The 23,316-nt window shown below is 39.9% G+C and overlaps 1 protein-coding gene across 11 annotated transcripts in view; it reads right to left on the bottom strand.

Annotated features, from left to right (window-relative positions):
- The window catches only part of Fip1l1 (factor interacting with PAPOLA and CPSF1), a 64,429-nt gene extending 41,968 nt beyond the window's left edge, over positions 1-22,461 (bottom strand). For 6 of the 11 annotated variants that reach the window (XM_059276015.1, XM_059276016.1, XM_059276019.1 and 3 more), the window contains exons 1-8: positions 22,192-22,461; positions 21,117-21,161; positions 20,990-21,029; positions 15,866-15,923; positions 14,739-14,842; positions 10,936-11,000; positions 10,261-10,368; positions 9,540-9,670 (exon numbers count right to left, since the gene is read on the bottom strand). In XM_059276015.1, coding sequence (XP_059131998.1) covers positions 9,540-9,670; positions 10,261-10,368; positions 10,936-11,000; positions 14,739-14,842; positions 15,866-15,923; positions 20,990-21,029; positions 21,117-21,161; positions 22,192-22,273 — 633 coding nt within the window. In that variant the 5' untranslated portion in view covers positions 22,274-22,461. Of the gene's footprint in view, positions 1-9,182; positions 9,252-9,539; positions 9,671-10,260; positions 10,369-10,935; positions 11,001-14,738; positions 14,843-15,865; positions 15,924-20,989; positions 21,030-21,116; positions 21,162-22,191 lie in introns of all 11 variants that reach the window. The other 5 variants (XM_059276013.1, XM_059276022.1, XM_059276014.1 and 2 more) reach the window with 1 other exon arrangement.
- Between the last annotated feature and the right edge of the window lie 855 nt (positions 22,462-23,316).

The raw sequence follows: 23,316 nt of genomic DNA, 5'->3' as shown, positions 1-23,316 counted from the left end.
AATATAAAGAATCTGTTTCTGGAAATCAGACTGTTGCCCAACTAAACACTTCACACCTCATGACTAACATTTATGGTCCTGGAAGGTACTTGGCACATCACCAGAGGAGAAAACTAACCGTCAATATTCCCCAGCTACAAACCCTACAATGTCCACCGGCCACCTGTTTGCATGATATACTGGAGCAACATGACAAAAACTTGGGGGGAGCAATCAACCCTTTTGATTAGAGTTAAGGCCCACTCCGTAAGATGGAGCCTCTATCTGACACCAGATCATTAAAGGGGCCAACCACCTGGGCCCAGCCAGATCATGGGTTCCATGAGGAAACCTTCCGTTCTTATCAGCTCAAGGAACAAAGCAACAATATTACTCCTAATGACTTATTGCTATACTCATAGTTCAGAGTATTGCTCAAGGCTCATCAGAGAAGCCTACTGAGGTAGATGGTAATTAACACAGAGACCCAGGACTGAACAATATGCAGAGAGTAAGAGACTCTGGAGCACTCAGTCTTAAATGTGATGTCTTTATCAATAACTCCCACCCAACCCCTCCACCCCCTGCAAGGCTCAGGAACCCGTACAGAAGTAGAAAACCTGTAAGAGCTAGAGGTCATGAATGATTCCAAGGAAAGAACATCATCCAGACACAACAGAACTGATACACATATGAGCTCCTGGAGACTGTGAGAGGCATAAGACTTGCACAAATTCAAACCAAAAAATACCAGCATGGAGAAGGGCAAGTAGACATGAAGTTTCACCCATAACCGAGAAGCTATTTACAACTGATAACTGCTGAGAAAAGGAAAATCAGTTTTCTCCAATGGAGCGTCATTGGGTATATCAACTACACTACAAGTCAGGCCACACGCCCACAAGTTGACCAATACAAAACAGACTACATGGGTTTTTTTGTTTGTTTTTGGGTTTTGTATACTTTTTATTTTAGTATTTTTTGGTCTTATGGAGTTTGGCTTGATTTTTTTTTTTTAAAAGATAGAGGGAAGAAAGAGACAGAGCATCAAGTTGGGTGAGCAGTGAGGTAAGAAGGATCTAGGAGAAGTTGGAGGGGCAGAAAGAATATGCTTCAAAATATTGTATGAAAAAAATGTCATTAAAAGAAAATCTGCTCCTGCACATCCCTAACTTATCACCAGTAACAGTGCCTATCACGCCAGCTCCACATACCTAGATACTAAGAATCAGTCCTCCGTTTCCTTACTTAGTATTTTTACCTAGTGTTTTAGGCCCTACTTAAATTCTATTATCCTGCTCCATCTAAATTTAGCATCATTTTCCTTTCTCATGAAGCAAGAGACAACAGAATCTCAGATATTTTGATTGATACAACAGAATCTCAGATAATTTGATTGATATATTTAAATCATTAATTTAATTTCAGAAATCATTTATCTGCAGATTAATCAACATCAGGAAAACAAAAAGATCGTTATGCATTTAAGCTAGTAAGAGTTCGATCTCTGACCAGAAAGTCTCCTCCCTGAGGACTAGCTTTCATGGTACCAGAGAGAATCACTCCAGCTACCAAGAGAGGGAAGCAAACAACAGTTCTGGCCAGCTATGATGCCCATGAACCACAATAGCCTGCATGGCATGATAACCGTAAGGGTGAAAAGAAAGGTGAGAGGAATAAGGCTGAGTAGGAAGGCATAGTTAATTGATGGTGTTACATAATTAGGAAGTTGGCTGTTTTAACGGTATTACTTAGGGATATTAGGATGGCATGCAAACCTTGACTGTAACCAACAGCTGTTTAATAGGAGTTAAAGCCCACTCAATAAGAGGGAAACAATGCCTGGTACTAGAAATAGAGTCAACTACCCAGGGTTAGTGAAGTCATAGATCTTGGAGGAGAACATTTCACTTTACTAAACTAGCATAATCCCTAACTACATCCTAAATATTTATTTTTATGCCCATAGATAAGTATAGTTTTTACCCCTTATCAAAGAAACTCTTTCTGCAACAGAAGTAGACCATTATAGAAAACCTCTACAGATCAAATGCAGCACACAAAAGATCATGTGTCCAGTCCCAATCAATACGTGTACAACATGATTCCTGCATTGAGAGCACAAGAATCATTGAGGGAAAGAGGGACAGAAAGATCTTTAACAGCCAGAGGAACAGCAAGTTTTCTGTGAAGCTGTGTCTCCTAGGAATGTTAGGTTTATCAGCATGCCTGCTTAAACAAGAACAAAACAATGACTACATCAATGGGCATGCTAACACAGAAGGGGGAAAGTTCCAGGGTCTTCAACCCTAGCTAAGAACTATGGACAACTGGGAAATGCTGAAAGTGAGAGAAATGGTCTTTCCTGAACAAGAGCCCCTAACTGGTTATCCGATACCAAATGATCAGCCCTGAAATCATATACATACAAGTCACCTAATACGGACTAAGAAAGTTATATTTAGGAACACATGTATAAATGTAACAACACTTTAAAAAAAAAAGAGGCAATGAATTTGAGAGCAAGAGGGGTCTTTGGGAGGGGCTAGAGGAAGAAATGGAAAGGGGGGCTTAATATAAGTCAAAATATTAAAAATTATTATTAAATAAATTTTTAATGAAATAAAGCTAAGTATTAACTTAAAGAATCAGACCTCTATGAAGTAGTGGCCAGTTTTACCCAGTTGGTACCTACCTATAATTAAGCCTTAACACTGAGTTCATTTGAAAACAAGCTCTACTGCTTACTAAAAGCAAATTCATTTAAAACGTACAGATCCTAATGGGATATTAGGATCATCACTAAGGCAAGGAAGACAAAAGTAAAAGACTGAAATGGATTTAACACACACCTGATAGGTAAAATGCCAGGATTTTATGTGGTGACAGGGAAAGTAAACAATTCAATTACCAAACATCTACTAACTATCTACTCTGTACCTAAAGCTCAGATTACTGAAAGAAAAACAAACAAACAAACAAAACTCTACCTCTCAGAGAAAACAACAAAAATCGTGAGCACAATACAATAAATGCTATAAAAAAAAACATGGGATGAGGTGGTTCAGAGTGTAAAGTGCTTATTTATTTTTAAGTCCCACAACCTGAGTTTTAATTTCTGGGACCCACAAGAAAGGAAAGAACCAATTCCTGAAAATCATCCTCTGCCTCTCACAGATGCACCACAGCATGTGTGCGTGGACACCCCTGCGCCACACACACACACACACACACACACACGCACACTCTCTCTCTCTTTAAAAAAATAAAATGGGGTAAAAGACGTAAAAGAAACACATTACTCTGCCTAAAGGACTGGTTAACATTAAGGTCCCAACTGTCCCCATGAATACCAGCAATTTATATTCAGTTTCTTGGCATATCAAACTGACACCTCAAAATTATCATGGCTTAAACTAAACTATCAATTTCCCCTAATCTGATCCTCCCCATATTTTCCTCATATTAATAAAACAGCATTATCACCTCCTAAACTTCTCAAGAACGAAATACTATACCTTTATCTAGCTGACATTAACATACGGATGTCAGCTCCCCAGGCAAATCCATCAGTGTGCATCAGCTACTGATACTCTCTCCACTTCTGGTCTAACTCTGTATAGAGGCAAAGCAATCTTACCACATATGCACGTCAGCTCATGTCTCCTCTGTTCAGAGTCTCCAACTGCTTCCCAATGCAAGCAGAATAAACAAGTGTCTTAATATGGCCTATGGTTTGAGCACTGTATCCTTCCAAATGCGTTTCCTTCTATTCTCTCTCCATCCATGTTTACCACTCCTAGTCACGATAACCTTTTTTCTCGTCTTTTTGGACATGTAAGCTCCTCTTCTCTTGTCAGGGTTTCTGAATTAACTAGTCTTTCTGTTTGGAATACCCTTTCTCCAGATCATCTCACGGCCTCCTCTATCATGCAGAGCAGTCTTCTCAACCTCCATCTAGGATATTGCTCTCTGTACTTTCAATTATAGATCAAAAACAAACTAAAATAACTTACGTGAACAATTCCAAAAACTGACAACTGATACAGTAAACCACATAGTCTGCACCTTTCCAATTCCATCTTACCTGGGACATGAATCATCCCTTTGTCTATGCATCCACATGCATACTTCGGCATCCTATTAATCGATCACTCAGCTGCTTGGGATACTAAAACTGTTAAAAGTGTTGATGTCTGACTAACCTTAACTTAAAAATGCTCCTAAAGCACAGAAGTAGTGATGCTGACAATCAGAACCAGCTGTCAAGTGCTCCCTCTCAATAAGTTATTGACTTACATCAACAGAAAAGTCATATGCTATAACAATTATTTTGAGCATACTGGAGTAATTTTATTAGGATATTGCTCTGTATTGTTATTGTTAATCACTTACCGTGACTAACTTAGAAGTAAATTTGATTATGCATGTGGAGAAACAAACAGAGGGTTTAGTACTACCCAGTTTCAGGCATTACAAGGGATCTTAGTGTGTATCCCAGTGGCCAAAAGAGGACTACTGTGTCATTCAAGTGATCCCTCATAGGAGGAGTAGCCTTCCTGACCACTCCCCAGACTCCCTCCTGTGATTTTCTATTTTCTTCTTAAAATTTCTGATTAGCATCATTATCTGAATATTTTGCTGTATGATGCTATCTGCCTATCGTCACTACAACCAGACTTGTAAAGACAATGACTACATATAAACTCTGTATCCTAAGTGTCTGGACAACAGGACGTGGATGAGCCGATACTCTTTTTTTAAAGTTTATTTAATTGGTTTTAGAGTCTGCTTTAATATCACTTCTTCAGTCTTTCAAATAACACGGAATGTATAAGTATGCAACCATTGGCATCATTAGTCACTCAATACCTAGCTTTCCCATTACAGAAGGTTAGAGTCCATGTCCATTATGTCACTTTCTTTCCCCAACCAGCTGAACACATTGTGTCGTAGAGTCTACTAAAAGCTGGAAAGAAAAATGGGAGGAGGCTGAAGAAGAAAGTAGGAGAAAGGATAGATCTTCAAACTGAAAGGGAGTATCTCCACTATCTGCATGCACGTGTGTGCATCTCTACAACAGGGAAAGCGAAGACAGAAGACAAAACAGACAGTAACTGAAAAACTGTTTACGTTTCTTAACTTGGACACTTCATTTCTTTAAACACAATTATTAAATAGTCTTGAAACCACTAGGCCAGCTGCCCTCCTCGTCACATTGAACTCTAACTACCCACTTGTCCTCAGAGGCTGCACTCAGGGTGACAAACTCGAAATCTGTCCAACCAGAACATGAGGATATTATTTCACATAACCTAGCACTGTAGAAATAACTGTACAATATACGCTTGATTTATTGAAACGACGTTAACATCAGATCTTACACATCTTAACTACAACTTAGAAGCTTGAGAAGCTACGGGCTGGCCAGACGGCTCCTACTGTCTGAGTTCACTTCTCCAGTCCCACATGATGGAGAAAACCAGCGCCTGCATGTTGTCCTTAGATCTCCTACATGTGTGCCAGGTACATGCTGCTTGTGCTCGTGCTCGCTCTCTCTGTCTCTGTCTCTCTCTCTGTCTGTCTCTCTGTCTCTCTGTCTCTCTCTCTCTCTCACACACACACACACACACACACACACACACACACACACAAGCTTTTTTTAAAAGAAGTTAAATATTCATACAAATTATTATGCTATCACTATAGCAAAAGTCCTGAAGTTTTTTTTTGTTTTTTTTTTGAAAATAGCATTATTTATAAAAGTTTAATGTTATAAGCAATACTTAAGAACATAAATTAGTATTTAAAATTCTAATTAACAAAAAATATAAATTACCAATCTCCAAATAGTAGTAGGGTGAAAAAAGGAAAAGCTGAAAGTTGTAAATAGTCCCATCTCAACCCACAGCAACTAAAACCAGGAAATGTTACAGAGCCAAGTATTTAGAAGCAGAGAGAGAAAATGACTGGGTAGACTAAGGTGCATCCTAAGTCAGTGAAGAGTAAACACCATACACGGCCGCAGTCATGGCAGAACCAGAGAGCAAGGACAGCTCAAGCTCCTGGAACATCTCAAGCAGCCAGCAAGGCCTTCCAGTCACACTGAGGGTTCTGAAAGTCAAGAGTCCCACAAAAAGAAAAACTAAAACAATAACATAGGAAAACAACTTAAAGCTAAGAGCACATAAACAAATCACAAGCCTATGGAAATCCTTAGTAAGTTTTAGTCACATTAACAGGGCTTCTAAGAGTTTGTAGGGTCCATTCTTACCGAAAGACTAAGAATAAGACAAAGAACATTTGAGAAAAGTCCAAATCAGAAGCTGAAAACAACAAAGCTAACAATTAACAGAAAGAAGAGACTATGCGGAGAAAGAAAACAGCAGAAGCAAAAAATTAAAAATAAGCCTTCCATTAAGATCCTCTCAAAGATGGGGTTGGAGAAGAGACTGAAAAACAAAGGAAGATGATAAGCAGTGAAAACTTTCTTGGAAAAACTTAACAGCAGAAACGAAAATCTAAGTAGAAGAATCCAACTGTCAAAAAGAAACCTCTCGGAAAGATGAGATGGAAAAATTAGAGCAAAACCAGCTATTATGGGACTAGTGCAGAAAGAGAGTAAGAGGTAATAAGTAAGAGAAGCAGAAAAAAGGCTCTCAGATACGAAGCCTATGTGTTTGCAAACTAAAAGGAAGCGGGTCAAGTTCCCAATACTGGTGAACAAATTCGTACATATGTGCAGAGTTCGTGCTGTACAACGTAAGGTTAGAAAACTATTTTTAAGAAAATGTTACAACCTACACAGGTGACACACATCTGTACTCTGGGCATTTTGGAGGCTGATGTAAGAAGATGGCCAGTGTGAAGTCAGATTGGGCTAGTCAGGGAAACTCTAAGAGAAAGTAAAATCATAAAATGAAAGAAAGTAACAAAAAGGAAAGGAGAGAGGTTGTAGTTGATGTTTTTCCTAATGGTCACTTTCTCCTGGAACCCCTCACCCCAAATTATATAATCACCAGATTTCTGTACCTGAGAGGCTTTTATACCTGAAGTTTCATCTTTGACTTGGCATAGGGAAAGACAAAACAAAAGAACAACAACAACAAAGCCGGACACATATAGTGGCACATGCCTGTAATCCCAGCTCTTTGGGGCAGAACTTGTGTTCTGAACTTAAGGACAGAGTGGGCTACCTAGCAATTCCAGGCCATCCTGCATTACACAGCTAGACTTCTTCTCACCACAAAACAAAACAAAAAACCAATAAAACTCACTCATGTCAAGATACATAAAAGGCTATTACTTCCTGAATATCAAAATGTTGATAACCACTGATGCTAAAGGCATCTAGAGGTTGCTTTCTACCACTCTCTGGACTTGTAACCAAAGCTTACGTAACATAAAAAGGAAGGACGCCTTCCAAAGGCTGCTGGGCTGTTTCTCACTTGACTTTGACTATCTTTGCGGTAGAAAGAGCACTTAAACTGTGACTCTCCAGCAGTCTATCCCTTGGCCCAGTCACCACTAAGTACAGCCATGTTCATTTCACTCTATACTACATATGACATCAACCTCCATCTGACCTTTTATGTCTCTTACAGTTCACTGAGCTGCCATTTCATTTCTAAAAACCAGATCTGCATAATATCTACGGCTCAAGATCCTTCTAAGGACTGACTGCCCACAGCTCACACGAAAGTGTACAAAATGGCTTAAGATGAAGGTCTTTTTACATGGCTTTATTTCCACCATTTCCTACAGACCACAACATAACCAAAGGGGTGGGGGGGAGTGTTCGCCTAATCACTGAAATTAATCATCCCCAAATCAGTATTTCTAATAGATTTACTAGTATTTAAGCACCTGATCAAAGCAAAAAAAAAAACAAAAAACAAAAACCGACTGGACAACAACCATAAAATTCATTCAGAATCAATCAATCAATCAATCAGAAATGTAAAAAAAAATTAATGACTTCCTCTCAATCAAAAGGAACTCAATAAATATTCTTCAACAGACAGCCTATGTAAAATAAATATCTACAACTTTCAAGAGAAGCCAGCCCTAGTTGTTTCTTATTTCACTGTTTACAAATCTAAGATTAAAAAAATATGTATAAGATGATGGCTTATAGTGATAGTTCTCATTCTTCATAGGGGGAAAAAAACACCAATGAAATGAACCAGCTCATTATTAAACTTGCCTATGTATGTGTTATAATCATCTATCACTAAATATTAAATGCCTCAGCAGACATCTAAAAAGTTGAGGACCATTACAATAGAGTAAATATTACCAGGTACTTTCAAAATATTAACAAGAGAAAAAGAACCAAATACTCAGCTATAGCAGGATGTAAACTAAAAGTCTCTACACAGAACTGTGTCCAGACAGCAGCTACATCTGCAGATATAGCACATGTATTGCATAAGGCAGTATTTTGGTGTCCCCAAAAGGGCACAGAGTTCTCTATCCAGACCACAAAAGGTCACTGAGATACATAACCTAAACTTGACCCAGTGCCATCTGACATAAGAATTGGAATTTCCTCCAAGGTGGGGAAAGGCTACCCAACCAAACCTCAGGAAAAGCAGCAATGAAAATGTGGTATTCTTTGAACCCGAGAAACCACAAGTCAGACCGGATGTCACCTAATCCTGTCAACCTTCATGTCACGCACATCAACCTATTCCTTTTAAGTATTAATTTTAAAACTCAGTGTCTCTGCTCAAATCTTAGGAGGTTGTCAGAGAACATCTGAAAGTCTTAAAGGACCTCAACTATGAGCTATTACACCAATGCCTTCAGTGTCAGAGAATAAACACTGTCGTCATCCCTCCTCCTTTGAAGAATTGGGAAAACAAAAAGCTTCCAATTTTGCTAAGGAGAAGAGTGAGATGATCAATGAATGCTGAACCTGCGGCCATGACTTTCACATCCCACAAATATGTATTATCCTTAGGTCACAACACACAGCAAAGAACAGTTTTGCTTGGAGTTTGTTAGTATGATAGGCTACAAATTCACATGCTTGCAAAAGTAGAGTAAACAACAACCAACAAATGAGTAAGTCACCAGGAAGCTGAAGGTCTGGGGAAAAAGGTAGCGATTTCCACTTGAATTTTCTCCCTTGGACAGTAGTACGGAGCAGACTCAAGAACAAAAATGAGAGCAACCAAGGATAATTGACTAAAATTCACCTTAAAAAGATTGTATCTGCCATCTTGGATCTCTGCACCTGGTGTAACTTCCATAGTACAGTCTTCGGCCTAAGTTAAATAACACATTCCCCATTAAGATACCACACAATATTTAACTGATAGGCCACATAAAGACAAACTAGCTGTGGCTAGTCTGTGATTTGAACTAAGAACATACAGTAATCATTAACATGGAACAGAAGGGGAAGGAAAGGGAGAAACAAACATGGTCAAGACAACAAGAAACTAAACTGTCACACAGTACTGAATCACCTTTTTAGGGGAAAGGGACGTATTTGGGGAGTCAAAGTGGGACAGTAAAAGAGGCAGGGTTACTCTGGAAGATTTACTAATTACCGTAATTTTATTTGTTGTTGAAGTAACCGGTATAACTTCAAGTCCCATTCGTATCCTCTTTTGTTTTTCACAGTAAGCTTTCCAAGTGTCTTCATTAAAGCCATAATTAAAATAATCAGAAAGATCAGCACCTGAAGATAAAACAGACTTTTAGGACACAACCATTTTTAACTCCATGGCAGCATCAAAAACCTGGTGTGGTATAGAAATGTAAACTTAGAGAAGATGTGAAAAGAGAAGGGAGCAAAGTTGGAAGTGAAGGGGGACTGGTGGGGATTGGAGGGGGTCAGAGAGGACAAAGGAGTGGATACGCTCCAAACAAATTCTATGGACACGTGTGACAAGGTCATAAGGAAACCCATCACTATTAATAATATATGCTAAGAGAAATACTTATGCCTGTATGACATCGGTCTTACCACCCCTTGCATTTTTACTAGTTCTCAGAATTACCACAATGAAGCAAAGACTGAAAAACATTTTGATCAAAATGTTTTCCTTTAGAAATGGCATTATAATATATAATGTGAGTCCACATTTATGTTAATTCCAGTGACTAATGAGATTTAATAATTCAAGTACTCAATACTTATTATTAGCTTAGGACAATAAAAAAAGACACTGTAAAGGGCAGTATTTTATATTGCTACCCAAAACACTTTTCTGATCATTTTATACTAAAAATCTTTTTTGAGATTAATGTAATAACAAATAATCCTACCAGGTTTCCGCCATGGTTTATCTTCAAAAGAATCCAAATCCACTTCCAAGAGTGGCACTCCATTAATGCTGCCAGGGGCATCAAGGTCTACCCCTTTGACTTTGGTTCCTATTTTACAGAAAAGCAAAATGGCAAAGAAGCTACATTAGCAAGGAGCTAGAAGACAAAGAGGAAACACCAATGTCCCTTTACCATCCATCCTGATGATTAATAAAGCTAGATAAAAGCAAACTTTGTGATGGAACTTTTAAGACTAACAGGATGGAAAGGCTAGGGATTTAGACATTACAGCCTAGCATGGTAGCACACGCCTATATCTATGTACTTGGGAAATGGACACAGGAGGATCAGGAATCCAAGGCAAGCTTTGGAAACACAGCTAGGTTAAGAATAGCTTAGGTTACATGAGATACTGTCTCAGAAAACAAAAGGTTACTACATCAATGGAGTTGCTAATGCCCACATGTTAAACTGCTGTTTTATATCACTTGTGGGCAAAGAAAAGTTTCTCTTACAGGGCTCTAAAATGAGCAGAGCAGCACAACCACAACAGGCCAAAAGTCTGCTTCTGTGTGTCAAGGTGGTCAAACATTACCATGAAAAGAGCTGAGACAATCTGCTTGGGACCTATTTGAGATATTTTCATACTGAAGCAGCTGCAAATACAAATTTTACCTGTATTTCCATACACTCTTCCCCCTGCCTTGATATTAAGATTTACTGGTGCTGTTCCATAACTCCTAAAAATAGAATAAAAATTAACCTCAAAAACATACAGTAACAAAATAGGAAGATAGTCAGCGTGTATAAAACCACATAGTGAGTGAATGGATTGGCACTGTTTTGCCTGCATGTATGGACATCACAAGAGTGCTTGGTGCTCAGAGGTCAGAAGAGGGCACTGGATCCCTGGAACTAGAGTCATGGGTTTCTGTGCACACTGGGAACTGAATCCACATCCTCTGCAAGAACAAGCGCTAAGCCATCTCTCCAGCCCCAAGAACTAATTTCTAAAGAAAGGCCTGACATTTCTCCATCTCAAATATTTTTTAATGTCATCTTCCCATCTCAAAAGTCTCCCAACTACTAACTCAATGTGCCACTGTAGCAAAAATCTTAAGAACCACCTTTGTTGTTACCTCCTAGTTCCTTACCATCTAGCAATCCTGCAGCAGTGAAAGCTCCCTGACACACTGCCAAATCCCATGGCCCCACTTGAGTCTTTCTCACATCTTCTATCACCAATCAAACCTCTTTCCAAAACACACCGAGTATTTCATTCATAAAAATGAATTCACTAAGAAACATGAAAGAACTAATCTGGAGTACGTGGAAAACAGTGACAAAAGGAGGCTAATAACTAAAGGGGATGAGGGACAACTTCCAGGACACCTGCAGTTCTCCACAGCTTTGTCTGGGCTGTGACCGCAGGAACACATATATATTCACGTAACAAATAACTGAAGTTAAACAACCTATGTTCATATACTAGTTATGCAACTTTGTGCAAGGCACCACCACTGCTACGATTTTTCCTTAAAAATCAGTTGACCTCTGAGTATAGTGGTGCACACCTTTAATCCCAGCACTCGGGAGGTAAAGGTAGGTGGATCTCCCTTGAGTCTGAGGTCTGCCTGGTCTACAAAACGAGTTTCAGGACAGCCAGAACTACATAGAGAGATCCTGTCTCAAAAAAACCAAAAACCAAAACAACATATTTATTTATTTATTTATTCATTTGGTTTTTCGAGACAGTAGTTTTGGTTCCTGTCCTGAATCTCACTCTGTAGACCAGACCAGCCTTGAACTCACAGAGATCCACCTGGCTCTGCCTCCTGAGTGCTGGAATTAAAGGCGGTGTACCACTAGCAATATTTTTTAATGAGCAGAAAAATCAAAATCAAGTATTAGTGCAAACTGAAATGGTTTTCCACACTGTTGGGGATGTAGAAAAAAGGAGACTCAGGGGACGAGGTAAGAATGAACAGTAAGAATTTGTAGTGAACAGAAAGATATTAGTAAGCTTTCAGATCACACTCAAGACTTTCAAAGATTAATATTTCATATCATGTTCATTCTACTTAATTGTGCTCTTTTCTCTTAGACTTTCAGCTAACCAGACCTAGGATGATTCCTGCTTTTGTTCTGCTCAATAATTGTCTTTGTGGACTGTGGTGAAGGAGTACTTGCCTAGCATGTGCAAGGAAGGCTCTGAGTTCAAGATCTACCACTGCCAAAATAAATAGGTTTTGTTTGTATGTTTTATCTTTGAGGAAGTCCAAACATTCCTTCAATAAAAATCCTGAAGCAATTAGAAATAGAAGGAAAGTATCTTAGCACGCAAAGCAGCATGACCTTCAAACACACAGCCAACACTGGATGGGATTGTTCCACTAAAGCCAGTAAAGAAATAAGTATAGCCGGGCGGTGGTGGCGCATGCCTTTAATCCCAGCACTCGGGAGGTAGAGCCAGGCGGATCTCTGTGAGTTCGAGGCCAGCCTGTGCTACCAAGTGAGCTCCAGGAAAGGCACAAAGCTACACAGAGAAACCCTGTCTCGAAAAACAAAAAAAAAAAAAAAAAAAAAAAAAAAAAAAAAAAGAAATAAGTATGTGCTTACTTTCTACTCTTACTCATTACAGGGCTTTAAGTTTTAGCTTTAGAAAAGGGAAAGAAAATGGGAGGAGGAAGTCTAATAATTTCTATTAGCAAATATTATGAGTCTATGTGTAGAAGATCCCCCAGGCTCTACCAGAAAATTCAGTAGCCAGAATGAACTATATGTAAGTAAGGATGTCAAGGAATAAAATTAATATTAACTTCTAAAAAATAAGTATCACTCCTATATACTAATAAGGAACATAGTGAAAAGTCAGGAAATCAATCCCATTCAAATAACAAATAAGAGAAGAGAGAAAACCTAAGAAATGAAAGACCTCTTCAATGACAATTTTATTGTGAAATGGCAATATTACCAAAAGCAATCTATAAATGTGATTCAATAAAATCCTCATCAAAATAACAGTGACATTCTTCACAAAAGCAGAAAAATCCTAAAATTCCTATGGAAGCAATGAAGGACCTCGCAGCAATCTCAACAATGCCAGGAACATCACCACACCTGATGGGACTACTGCAGAGTCAGTACAAAAACAGACATCAGATCAATGAACAGAGGATTCAGGAGTGATCTCACACAGCTACAGGCATCTGAGCTCCCACAAAGACGTCACCACTACAGCAACTGATGTCAGAGAAACTGCATGTGCACCTACAAAAGAGTAAAAGGAAATCCTTCCGCCTCACCCTGAACCAAAGTCTATCACACTGGTCAAAGACCTTACTATGAACTTGGAGTTCTCAAAAGCTATGCTATGGAAAACAAGAGGCACTAAAAGGCACTACCAAGTTCTATCTGAAAATGAGCCCAATAGTTTAGGAAGTAAAACCAAGAACTAACAAATGGAATTACATGAAATTCAAGCTCTTTCAAATACAGCTCAGTGAAGACAGTCTACAACACATCTGACAGAGAATTGACATACAGAATATATAAAGAACTCAAAAGCAAATACCAAAAACCCATACAACCTAATCCATAAACGGACTCATGAAAAATGAAAAACATCCTTATAGCCAACAGACATCTTAACCATCAGGGACCACACTGGGATTCAACTCCATCCCATTCAAAATGATTAATGATAAACAAACAAACAAAACCACCAAACCCAAACCCTCCCAAAGATGAGGACAAAGTTTCAGTAGTCATCTTATACAGCTAGTTAAAACCCAAAGCTCTTAACTCTACCACCATAATAAAACCACAAGCTACTTTAACATGTTTACTTGCTCCAGCTCATGGAACGTAAATCTTGCTACCAACACACTGGCCTAAAAGGCCTGACAGATAATTAACTCAAAAAAAAAAAAAAAAAAAAAAAAAAAAAAAAACAAATTATGGCAACAAAGAAGAAATGGGTTAGTTTGTATTGGATATAAAAATTGAAGACCTAAACTAAGGTTTTGTATAATAAAATGAACCAATGACAAGAACACAAGTGACAGTTTAGGTGTTCCACTTCTAACCAAAGACCTCATCCTAGCAAATCCTCAGGAAAAGTACATTTTAAATGCAGCGATCAGCTATGGCTGCTTCCATGACCCCACAGAATTCAGGAGGCAGAAAGTAATTAACCACCTGTTGAAACTGTCACAAGTTCTTTCCTACCATGGTAAGATGGAAAATGTAGCATCAACAGAATCAACCACTGACAATCTAAGCACAAAACTTCACAAGGTAGCACTAATACACGTAACTTAGGGCTGCCAAGGCGGCTTAGAGAGCAAAGGCACTTGTAGCCAAGCCTCAACGACCTAAGTGGAAACAGAGAAGTGACTCCTGTACGGAGTCTTCTGATCTGCACATGCAAACCATGACACACATGACCCCTGCCAAATAAAGGAACACTAACTTACCCATACTGCGGTGCTCCAGTTTTAATGTCTCCTATAGTGACATGAACATCATCCTCATCATCGTCACTGTCACTGTCACTGTCATCTTCAGTCTCAGTCACTTTCTATACCAACATAAACAATTACAAAATGCATTCAATAATCCTATTCAGCATTTAATATGAATAAAAAATTGATTCTGTGTTTTCTGATCTTGTTTAAGAGTAAAAATTACAAGCTTATAAAACTGTTATCCCAACTTTGATGGACTACAATAATTGAGTTTATATATAGGAAATAGAACTTTTACTGCCATCTTTCAGAAAACAATACATGCTTCACATTTTCAATGCTATGTTAATTTAACTATTTGGTAATTTTTAATGCTGACATTTAATCTCACAAATGTTTTACTCATAAGAATTTCTCAAGTACTTATTTTTAAACAATTCTACAGTAGATACTACATTTCCTTAGATTCATTCATTTTGCAAGGTCATCAATTACAATAGGAAGAAACTCTACGTGCAAATGATTGGAGAAGCATTATGGATCTTTTCAAACTAAAATGGATCTGCTTACCATGGTTTTAGTATGGATCTAAAATGTTGTTATATTTTAGTTACATAATGGTAGATAATCATATCACCTAGGCAAATGCTTTTTTGGTTATAGGTTTCAGTTTGAAAAACAAAAAAGCAAAAACAAGTTTCCTTCTCTATTCAGTATTAAAATGTACAACTATCAGAGGACACCAAGTACCATTTCAACAGCCACAGAGTCAGGAGTAAAACCTCTAGAGAGCATTCCTAAAAAACTGTAAGAGACAGTTCAGATGCTGGCTTTGGAAATCAAGCTCACTTATGACAGTTTTTTGATCTATAACTACTTAGTTATTTGAAAACAATAGACAGCAAGTCTTTGCATCTGCTGTATGTCCTCCAAGTTTCTTCCCAGTATTTTTTCTCCTAAGTCCTACATACTCTTTTGATGATATCAGATGGAGCAGCTGACAAAAGAAGGGGTCAAGGCATACAGAATGCTGAAGGTTATGATAAATGTTGGTTTTATTTGTAAATAAACTGTGACGTTCTTAAAGATCTGAAACCTCAAAGTAAGTGGATTTCAAAGCCTGAGAGGTAGGTTACCGGTTTTGACACGCCATTTTCAGCGGTTTCCTCTTCCATTCCAGCTGGAGGATTAGCACTGCAACCAAAGAAAGCAAGGAGACAGGATGGATGCTGCTGCTGCTGCTGCTGCTGCTGCTGCTGCTTCAAGACGGTTACTCTACAGTCTCAGGCTATCTGGGAGATTTCCTAAAGTTACTATCTCTACTGCAGGATGAGAACAAGATGGGAAATCTGTCTGGTGTTCCTGTTAGTGTGCATAAAGTCAGGATTCAGTTGGAAGTAAGAGTTGGGCTTACTTGGTTTTTTGAGACAGACTCCTTAAACTCACCATGTAGACCAAGCTGGCCTCAAACTCAAGAGATCCGCTTGCCTCTGCCTCCTAAATGCTGGGATTGAAGGTGTGCGCCACCACTCTCTGCCTAACAATTTCTTGTGTTTTTTTTTTTTTTTTTTTTTTTGGGGGGGGTGTTGTTTGTTTTTTGTTTTTCAAGACAGGGTTTCTGTGTAGCTTTGGAGCCTGTCCTGGAACTCAACTTTGTAGACCAGGCTAGCCTGGAACTCAGATCCAGCCGCCTCTGCCTCCTCAGTGCTGGGATTAAAGGCGTGTGCTACACTGCTCAGCTTCGGCCCAACCATTTCTTAATGACATACAAATTGATTGTAGCACACAACTTAAGTTTACACTGCACATCATATCTCTTTTCCTTTCTGAGTCTTTACTAGGTATCTGCTGTGTGCCAAGGACTGTCAAGGACCACGTAATACGGTTTCTCTTCTCCCCGGTGCCCATGGAATTCTCTATGACAGGATCATATTAATTCTTTCAGTGCTCAGTTAGCACACATGGTTCTGCCTGCTTTGCTGTTCCATTAACCTTATCAGATGGGTCTATCAAATACAAAATTTCAAGATTAAAAAGAAATTATCTTCATGGAAGACTACCCTCTAGTTTACAGTAACTAATCACTTTTAGAAGGCAAATTTGACTTGTCGTTTTGCAACAAAAACTGTGTCATTTAACAAGGAAACATTCACATTGCCAGGAGACTCAAGTTATTAACAAAAAATACTTCCAGAACTATAGTATAATAAGTTTCTTGACAGTAGAAAAACTGTACAAACAGAAAAACCGTACAAAACAATGAATTGATTTGGCCCAAGTCAGTGAAACTCTTAGTATCATTTCATAGTAAAATGCTTAGATTTTGACAAGTTCAGTGCTCTTTTTATTATAATACTTTTATAATATTCCTTAGTGGCAATTTATAACACTATACCCAAGTAAAGCAAATTAGGAAAGAAACTGAAAACTTCAATTTTTTCCTGTCCTAACACAGGACTCAAGATAAATTTTCTACTATAATTCTTCTTAATTTAAATAATTTGCTTATATAAACTTCTAGAGAGCCAGAAACAAGTTTGGTTTACTTGTTTGTAGCACATGCCTGCAATCAGTGAGATGAACCCTCAGTGTGCTTCCCATTTCACAGGACAGTATACGATAGTCAGCTAAAACCTGGACACAAAAAGCATAACAGCATTGAAATCTGTGTAATGCAATGCTTAAGGACAGAGGCTTCAGCAATGAACCTGTCCCAATGAAAATGGGCAAATGCAACAACAGGGGTCTAGGAGGGAAATGCAAGGCTGTACCAAGCTGCAGGCTAGCTTTGCCTGAACTCCTTTCCCTGTTAGAATGTGTTACAACTTCCAGCTCCTTATCATCACTAAAATATAAGAATGATAAAATTGTAAGATTTTTCTAAAAAAGTAAAAATGTAAAGACAAATGTCCTCCCAGGGAATGAGACACACATAGCTCTCCAAATGAAATTAACAACAAATAAAGGCAACAGTACTCGAAGAAGGCAGAAGTGGATTAACTCCAATCAACTATCACACTGTGTCTCAGAGAATTCAAGAAAGTTCAATGAAAAAGCGAACTTTGAGGAAGGAGAAATGGCTCAGTGGTTCAGAGCATGGTCCAAGACCTAGGTTTGAGCCCCAACACCATATGGCAGATCACAACCATCTGAATCGCAGCCTCAGGGGATTCAAAGCCTTCTATCACTCTATCTTCCACAGGCACCAGGCATGAACATGGTACATGGACATACATGTAGAAAAAACTACCAATACACATTAAAAAAAAAAAAAACAAAGTGAACTTAGAATTGTAGTTAATAAAACTCAGAGATAAGGATTAGCCCATAAAAATGTGTATTTGAGCCGGGCGGTGGTGGCGCGCGCCTTTAATCCCAGCACTCGGGAGGCAGAGGCAGGCGGATCTCTGTGAGTTCGAGGCCAGCCTGGTCTACAGAGTAAGTTCCAGGACAGGCGCAAAGCTACACAGAGAAACCCTGTCTCGGGGGAAAAAAAAAAAAAAAAAAGTGTATTTGATCATAACATTACCCTGTAATCAACTTCTTCACACTTAATAAAATGGATATGCAAAAACCATCTTTTTTCTTTTGGTTCTTTGAGACAGGATTTTGTTGTGTAGCTCTAGCTGTTCTTGAACTCGCTCTGTAGACCAGGCTGGCCTCTAAATCACAGAGATCCACCTGCCACTGTTGGGATTAAAGGCCTGCCTACACCACCGCCACCACCGCCTGGCCATACATACATATATATAAATGTATGGTTTTTTTTTTTGGTTTTTCGAAACACAGGGTTTCTCTGTGTTGCTTTTAATGCCTGCCCTGGTTCTTGCTCTGTAGCCCAGGCTGGCCTCGAACTCACAGAGATCCGCCTGCCTCTGCCTCCCGAGTGCTGAGATTAAAGGCGTGCACCACCGGCTTAATCATTTTTTTTTTTTTAAAAAACTATACATTCCTATCAGTGAGCTGAATACATAAACTCCAAACATAGATGATTAAATTTCAGATAATACAAAAATACAGCTCTGCCGAAGATATATTTTGTTCACAGTGTAACCGTTACGTATGAAATCCCAAAAGAAATCTTGTATCACCAGTCACCCCATTTTCTCCTATGCCACGATCCTGATCTTTCTGTCTCTATGCATTTGCTTCTTCTGGATAATTAGAATCGAATCAGACACGTCTTTTGTAGCTGCTTCCTTCCTTTAATATGTTCTTAATGTGTTCACCCATGTTGTGACAAGTCAGGACTCGATTTCCTTCCACCATGAATATAAGGGTACACTGCATCGAATCTATTAACTTGTATGATGGTGGACAGGTGGATTATTTCCATTTTCCTGACTCGGTATGAATAATGCTAAGAACACTGATGTTCAAGTGCTTATGTTCACGTATGGTTTCACTTCTCTAAGTTAAAGAGAGTAGAACTGTTGAATTAGTGATGACTCTATTTGACCACGTGAGGAGGCTACCAGCTTACCCTTCCAAGAAGGGACACACTTTACAGTAGCTCAGCAGCGTATGCAAATGGTCCAGGTTCTCCACATCCTCAGTACTGCTGTTCTACCTTCTGGATTATCCTGCTAGGTATGGGGCATTATTCCCTCCACTTTGAAAATCTAAATATTCTTTAAATGCATTGTGTGTGTGATACAGGTGTATAGGTTTGTGCATGCACCTGAGCATGCCATGTAGAGGTCCCAAACATCAGATATCTTCCCAACAGCTTTTCATCTTTCTCTCTTCTTTTTTGAGACGGTCTCTCACTGACCTGGACTTCACCAATACAGAGTGGATGGAGAATGAGTGCTAGAGATCCTGCTGTCTAAGTCTCTCCTGGGATGTCAAGTCCACATGCTTATGCTGCATGCATCTCACGAACTGAGCCACTTCTCCAGCCCTTAATCACTCTGTTGAAAACACTTCTCCCCAGGCTGGAGAGATGGCTCAGCAGTTAAGAGCACTGGCTGTTCTTCCAGAGGACCTAGGTTCAATTCCCAGCACCCACATGGAAGCTCACAACTGTCTGTAACTCCAGTTCCAAGGTACCTGACACCTTTATGCAGGCAAAACACCAATGCACATTAATTAAAAACAAAAACCATTCCTTCCTCATTATTTCAAACAGTCATCTGATCAAAGTAAAGTCAATTTAGCCATGTACTTATATGCGAGTTATACTGATTTTTGAGTAGATGTTTGGTTCCCTGGACACACTCTGTAAAATACAAAGTTTTGTATAATAACAAAAGAAATCAACTTTTTTTTTTTTTTTTTGGTTTTTCGAGACAGGGTTTCTCTGTAGTTTTGCACCTTTCCTGGAACTCACTTTGTAGACCAGGCTGGCCTCGAACTCACAGAGATCCGCCTGCCTCTGCCTCCCGAGTGTTGGGATTAAAGGCGTGTGCCACCATCGCCCGGCAGAAATCAAGTTCTTAAAAAGAAAAAAATCACCTATTGTGTCCATGGTACAGAAGTGAGCATGGTTCCCTTCCAAAATTTAGTTCCATTATGAATTTAAATAAATATAAAAAACTGAAATTACAGCCAAGCCAGGCACAGTGGCACATGCCTTTAATCCTAGCACTCAGGAGGCAGAGTCAGGCATATGTCTGTGGGTTCAAGGCCAGCCTTGTCTACAAAGGTATTTCCAGACCCATCATGGCCACAGTAAGGGCTGCCTCAAAAAAAAAAAAAAAAAATTACACCAAACATAAATGATTAAAAAAAAAATACTAAATTACGAAATCAAAAATTTTCAGTTATTATTTAAAATCTTACAGTAAATTATTTTTTTCTCAGTAATTCAACAACACTCAGCCAGACATGGTGGCACATGTCTGTAGTCCCAGCGCTCAAGAGGCAGAGGCAGGCAGATCTGAGTTCGAGGCCAGCCTGGTCTACAAAGCGAATTCCAAGACAGCCAGGGCTACACAGACTACACTTGCCTGGAGGGGGGAAAAAACAAACAAAAATACCAACAACAACAACCCAAAAAACCAACAACTACATTATATACTCCACTACTAAGCTCAGTTAAGAATAAAAAGTTACCCAATGGTGAAAAGTTGGTAAACACTTAACTCCAAAAACTGTCTTTTATAAGCTACTAGAAACCAACACTGAATTGGTCTGGAAACAGAGTCCTCCAAACTTGGGTCAAAATGTAATTAAGCCAAGGACTATATATAATGAAACAGTTGACAACGTGCTAGAAACCCAATCTACATAAAACATCGACAGGAAAGTTCACCAACCTGGCATTTTCTTCTTCTGGCCTTTCAACTTCATTCTCATCTACCAAATAAGATAAAATCAAGTAAATCAAGAAATCAAGCTTAAAGCAACAAGCATTATAAAAATCTGAAGGGAACGAGCACTAACCTAGATCCTTTGCCAAATCACTGTGCACATGCACGTCCCATGGGCCTACAAGCATAGCCACAGTTAGATCATTTTATAAACAAAATACATCCATTATGGAAAAAAAAAAAAAATCAAGACAGTCACCGCTATATGAGCTTCTAAGAAGTAATGAGGATTTACACATCTTGGTCCGAGAAACCCCACACATTTCACACGTTCAGGGTGGTCAATACAAGTTTATCAAAGTTACATCACTCAAAGGCTGCCTAGATTCCAACGTGAACTTTTATAAGATACTCTAAAACAGTCAAGGATTTATGTTCTAGGTAAGGACAAAATACTTTCAAATCTGGTGTAACAGACAAGGGGGATTACGACTTAATTAAAGTTAAAAATCAGACATAAAACATATCCCCTAACAAAAACAAAGTACATGATGCATTAAATTTAGGCAAACAGAAATCCCTGACACTGAAAACAAGCCTACAGGGAGAGCCACGAGGTACAACTATGACGTGAACTTTCTTTTTTTTTTTTTTAAAGAAAAAAGATAAGCTTCACCTTAATATAGGAGACAATTCAGGGTTTTCTTTAATGGACCATAGTGTATTCCATCTGTCTCTCAATATTTTTAAAGCACGTCTTTCAAACAAGGAGGTACCCTTGCAGGTGCATGCCATACAAACGGACCATCAAGAAACAAGACGTTAGTTTTATAGCATTAACTTTATTTAGCTGTAGTTACAGAATGACTGTTTCTGAAAGAAAGGGACGAGAAAGGGCACCCGACAACCACCGAGCAAGAGACACACCGAAGCAGCTCAGGATCGATAGAAAGGGCATGAATAGAGAGCGCAGGAGCGAGGAGGCCGGGATGGTGGGGAGGAGGGCGAAGCGGGGCTGCCCGGCCTCCTTGGCCCGCGTCCACCGCGCGGTGAGCGGCTGCGGGTCCGGGCGAGGGCCAGGAGGTGCAGGCCGCGCTCGGCCTAAGTGAGGCCGGCCAGCGCTAGTACGAGAGAACCCGGACGCCCGGGCCTGCGACGCCGGGAGGAAGGCCAGAGAGAACCCGGGAGACAGACAGGAAGTTCCGTACCGCCATACAGCCACTCTTCCTCCTCATCCCCGCCGGTCCCGCTGCTCAGCTCCACCAGGCGCTCGACCTCGCCGGCCGACATGGCCGCCCCCACGCACAAGTTAAAGGAGGCGATCAACAGCCCCTTTTCAACCCTTTCCCCAGCTTCGCCGTCCCGGGTCGCGAGAAGGGGAGCGAACCCGCCGGTAAGCGAACGGAGAGAGCGCGAGACTCAAATCCAAGGCCGACCGCGGCGGAGGGAGCGACCATGAAGAGTCAGCTACACGCCCGCCTGCGCATGCGCAGCGGCACCCAAGCGGCGCGGCGTCTCTCTCGGAGGCTTCGCTTCCGCGGCGGCAGGCACCTGGGCCTCGTTGCGCGTGCGCGGCGCGATTGGCTCCGCCCCCGCCCCGCCCGCCCCGCCCCCCCCCTCCGCCCAAGATTCCAGCTTTGCCTTGCAGAGTGGCTTTTGCTCTGGCCCCTGGTGCTCTTTGAAGTTCCCTTCCCCCCAAACCACTTCCAATCCTCAGTTTACCATTGTTCTTTTCTGTCCTTGACGCTTTCTCCCTCCACAGTTTGTTTATTTTTAAATCCTGAAGGCCATCATCCCTCACGGGTTTACTTGATACAAAATCATACCTGTCTGTCGGTTTCTCATGTACTCACTCATTCGTCGAAATTTTGACAAGCAACATAAGAAAAATTTAAATATATGAAGAATGCGTTCTCTTTGGTGGCCTAGTGGCGCACGCCTTTAATTCCAGCACTTGGTAGGCAGAGACAGGCAGATCTGTGTGAGTTCGAGGCCACCCTGCTCTACATCGTGAGTTACAGGATAGCCTGGGCTATATAGAGAGACGCAAAGGCTGGATGGAGCATTTTATGTCAACTTAACACAAGCTAGTCATCTGAGTGGAGGGAATTTCAACTGAGAAAATGCCTCCTAAGATCTTGCTGTAGACAAACCTGCAGGGCATTTTCTTAATTCATGATTGATGGGGAGGGCCCAGCTTTAGGCTCTATCAATATCCCGTCATTCCACATTACCTGAATAGATAGATCATGTGGGTTTTAATTGCTCTTAGCTTTGAACTCACTGTTGCCTACTATGTGCTGTTGCCCTGTCAGAAATTCTTGTATCGTTTT

Source organism: Peromyscus eremicus, chromosome 10, assembly GCF_949786415.1.
Source record: "Peromyscus eremicus chromosome 10, PerEre_H2_v1, whole genome shotgun sequence".
Taxonomy (NCBI): Eukaryota; Metazoa; Chordata; class Mammalia; order Rodentia; family Cricetidae; genus Peromyscus; species Peromyscus eremicus.
Note: the sequence above shows the minus strand (reverse complement) of the source record. Positions and strands in the feature narration are given on the sequence as shown.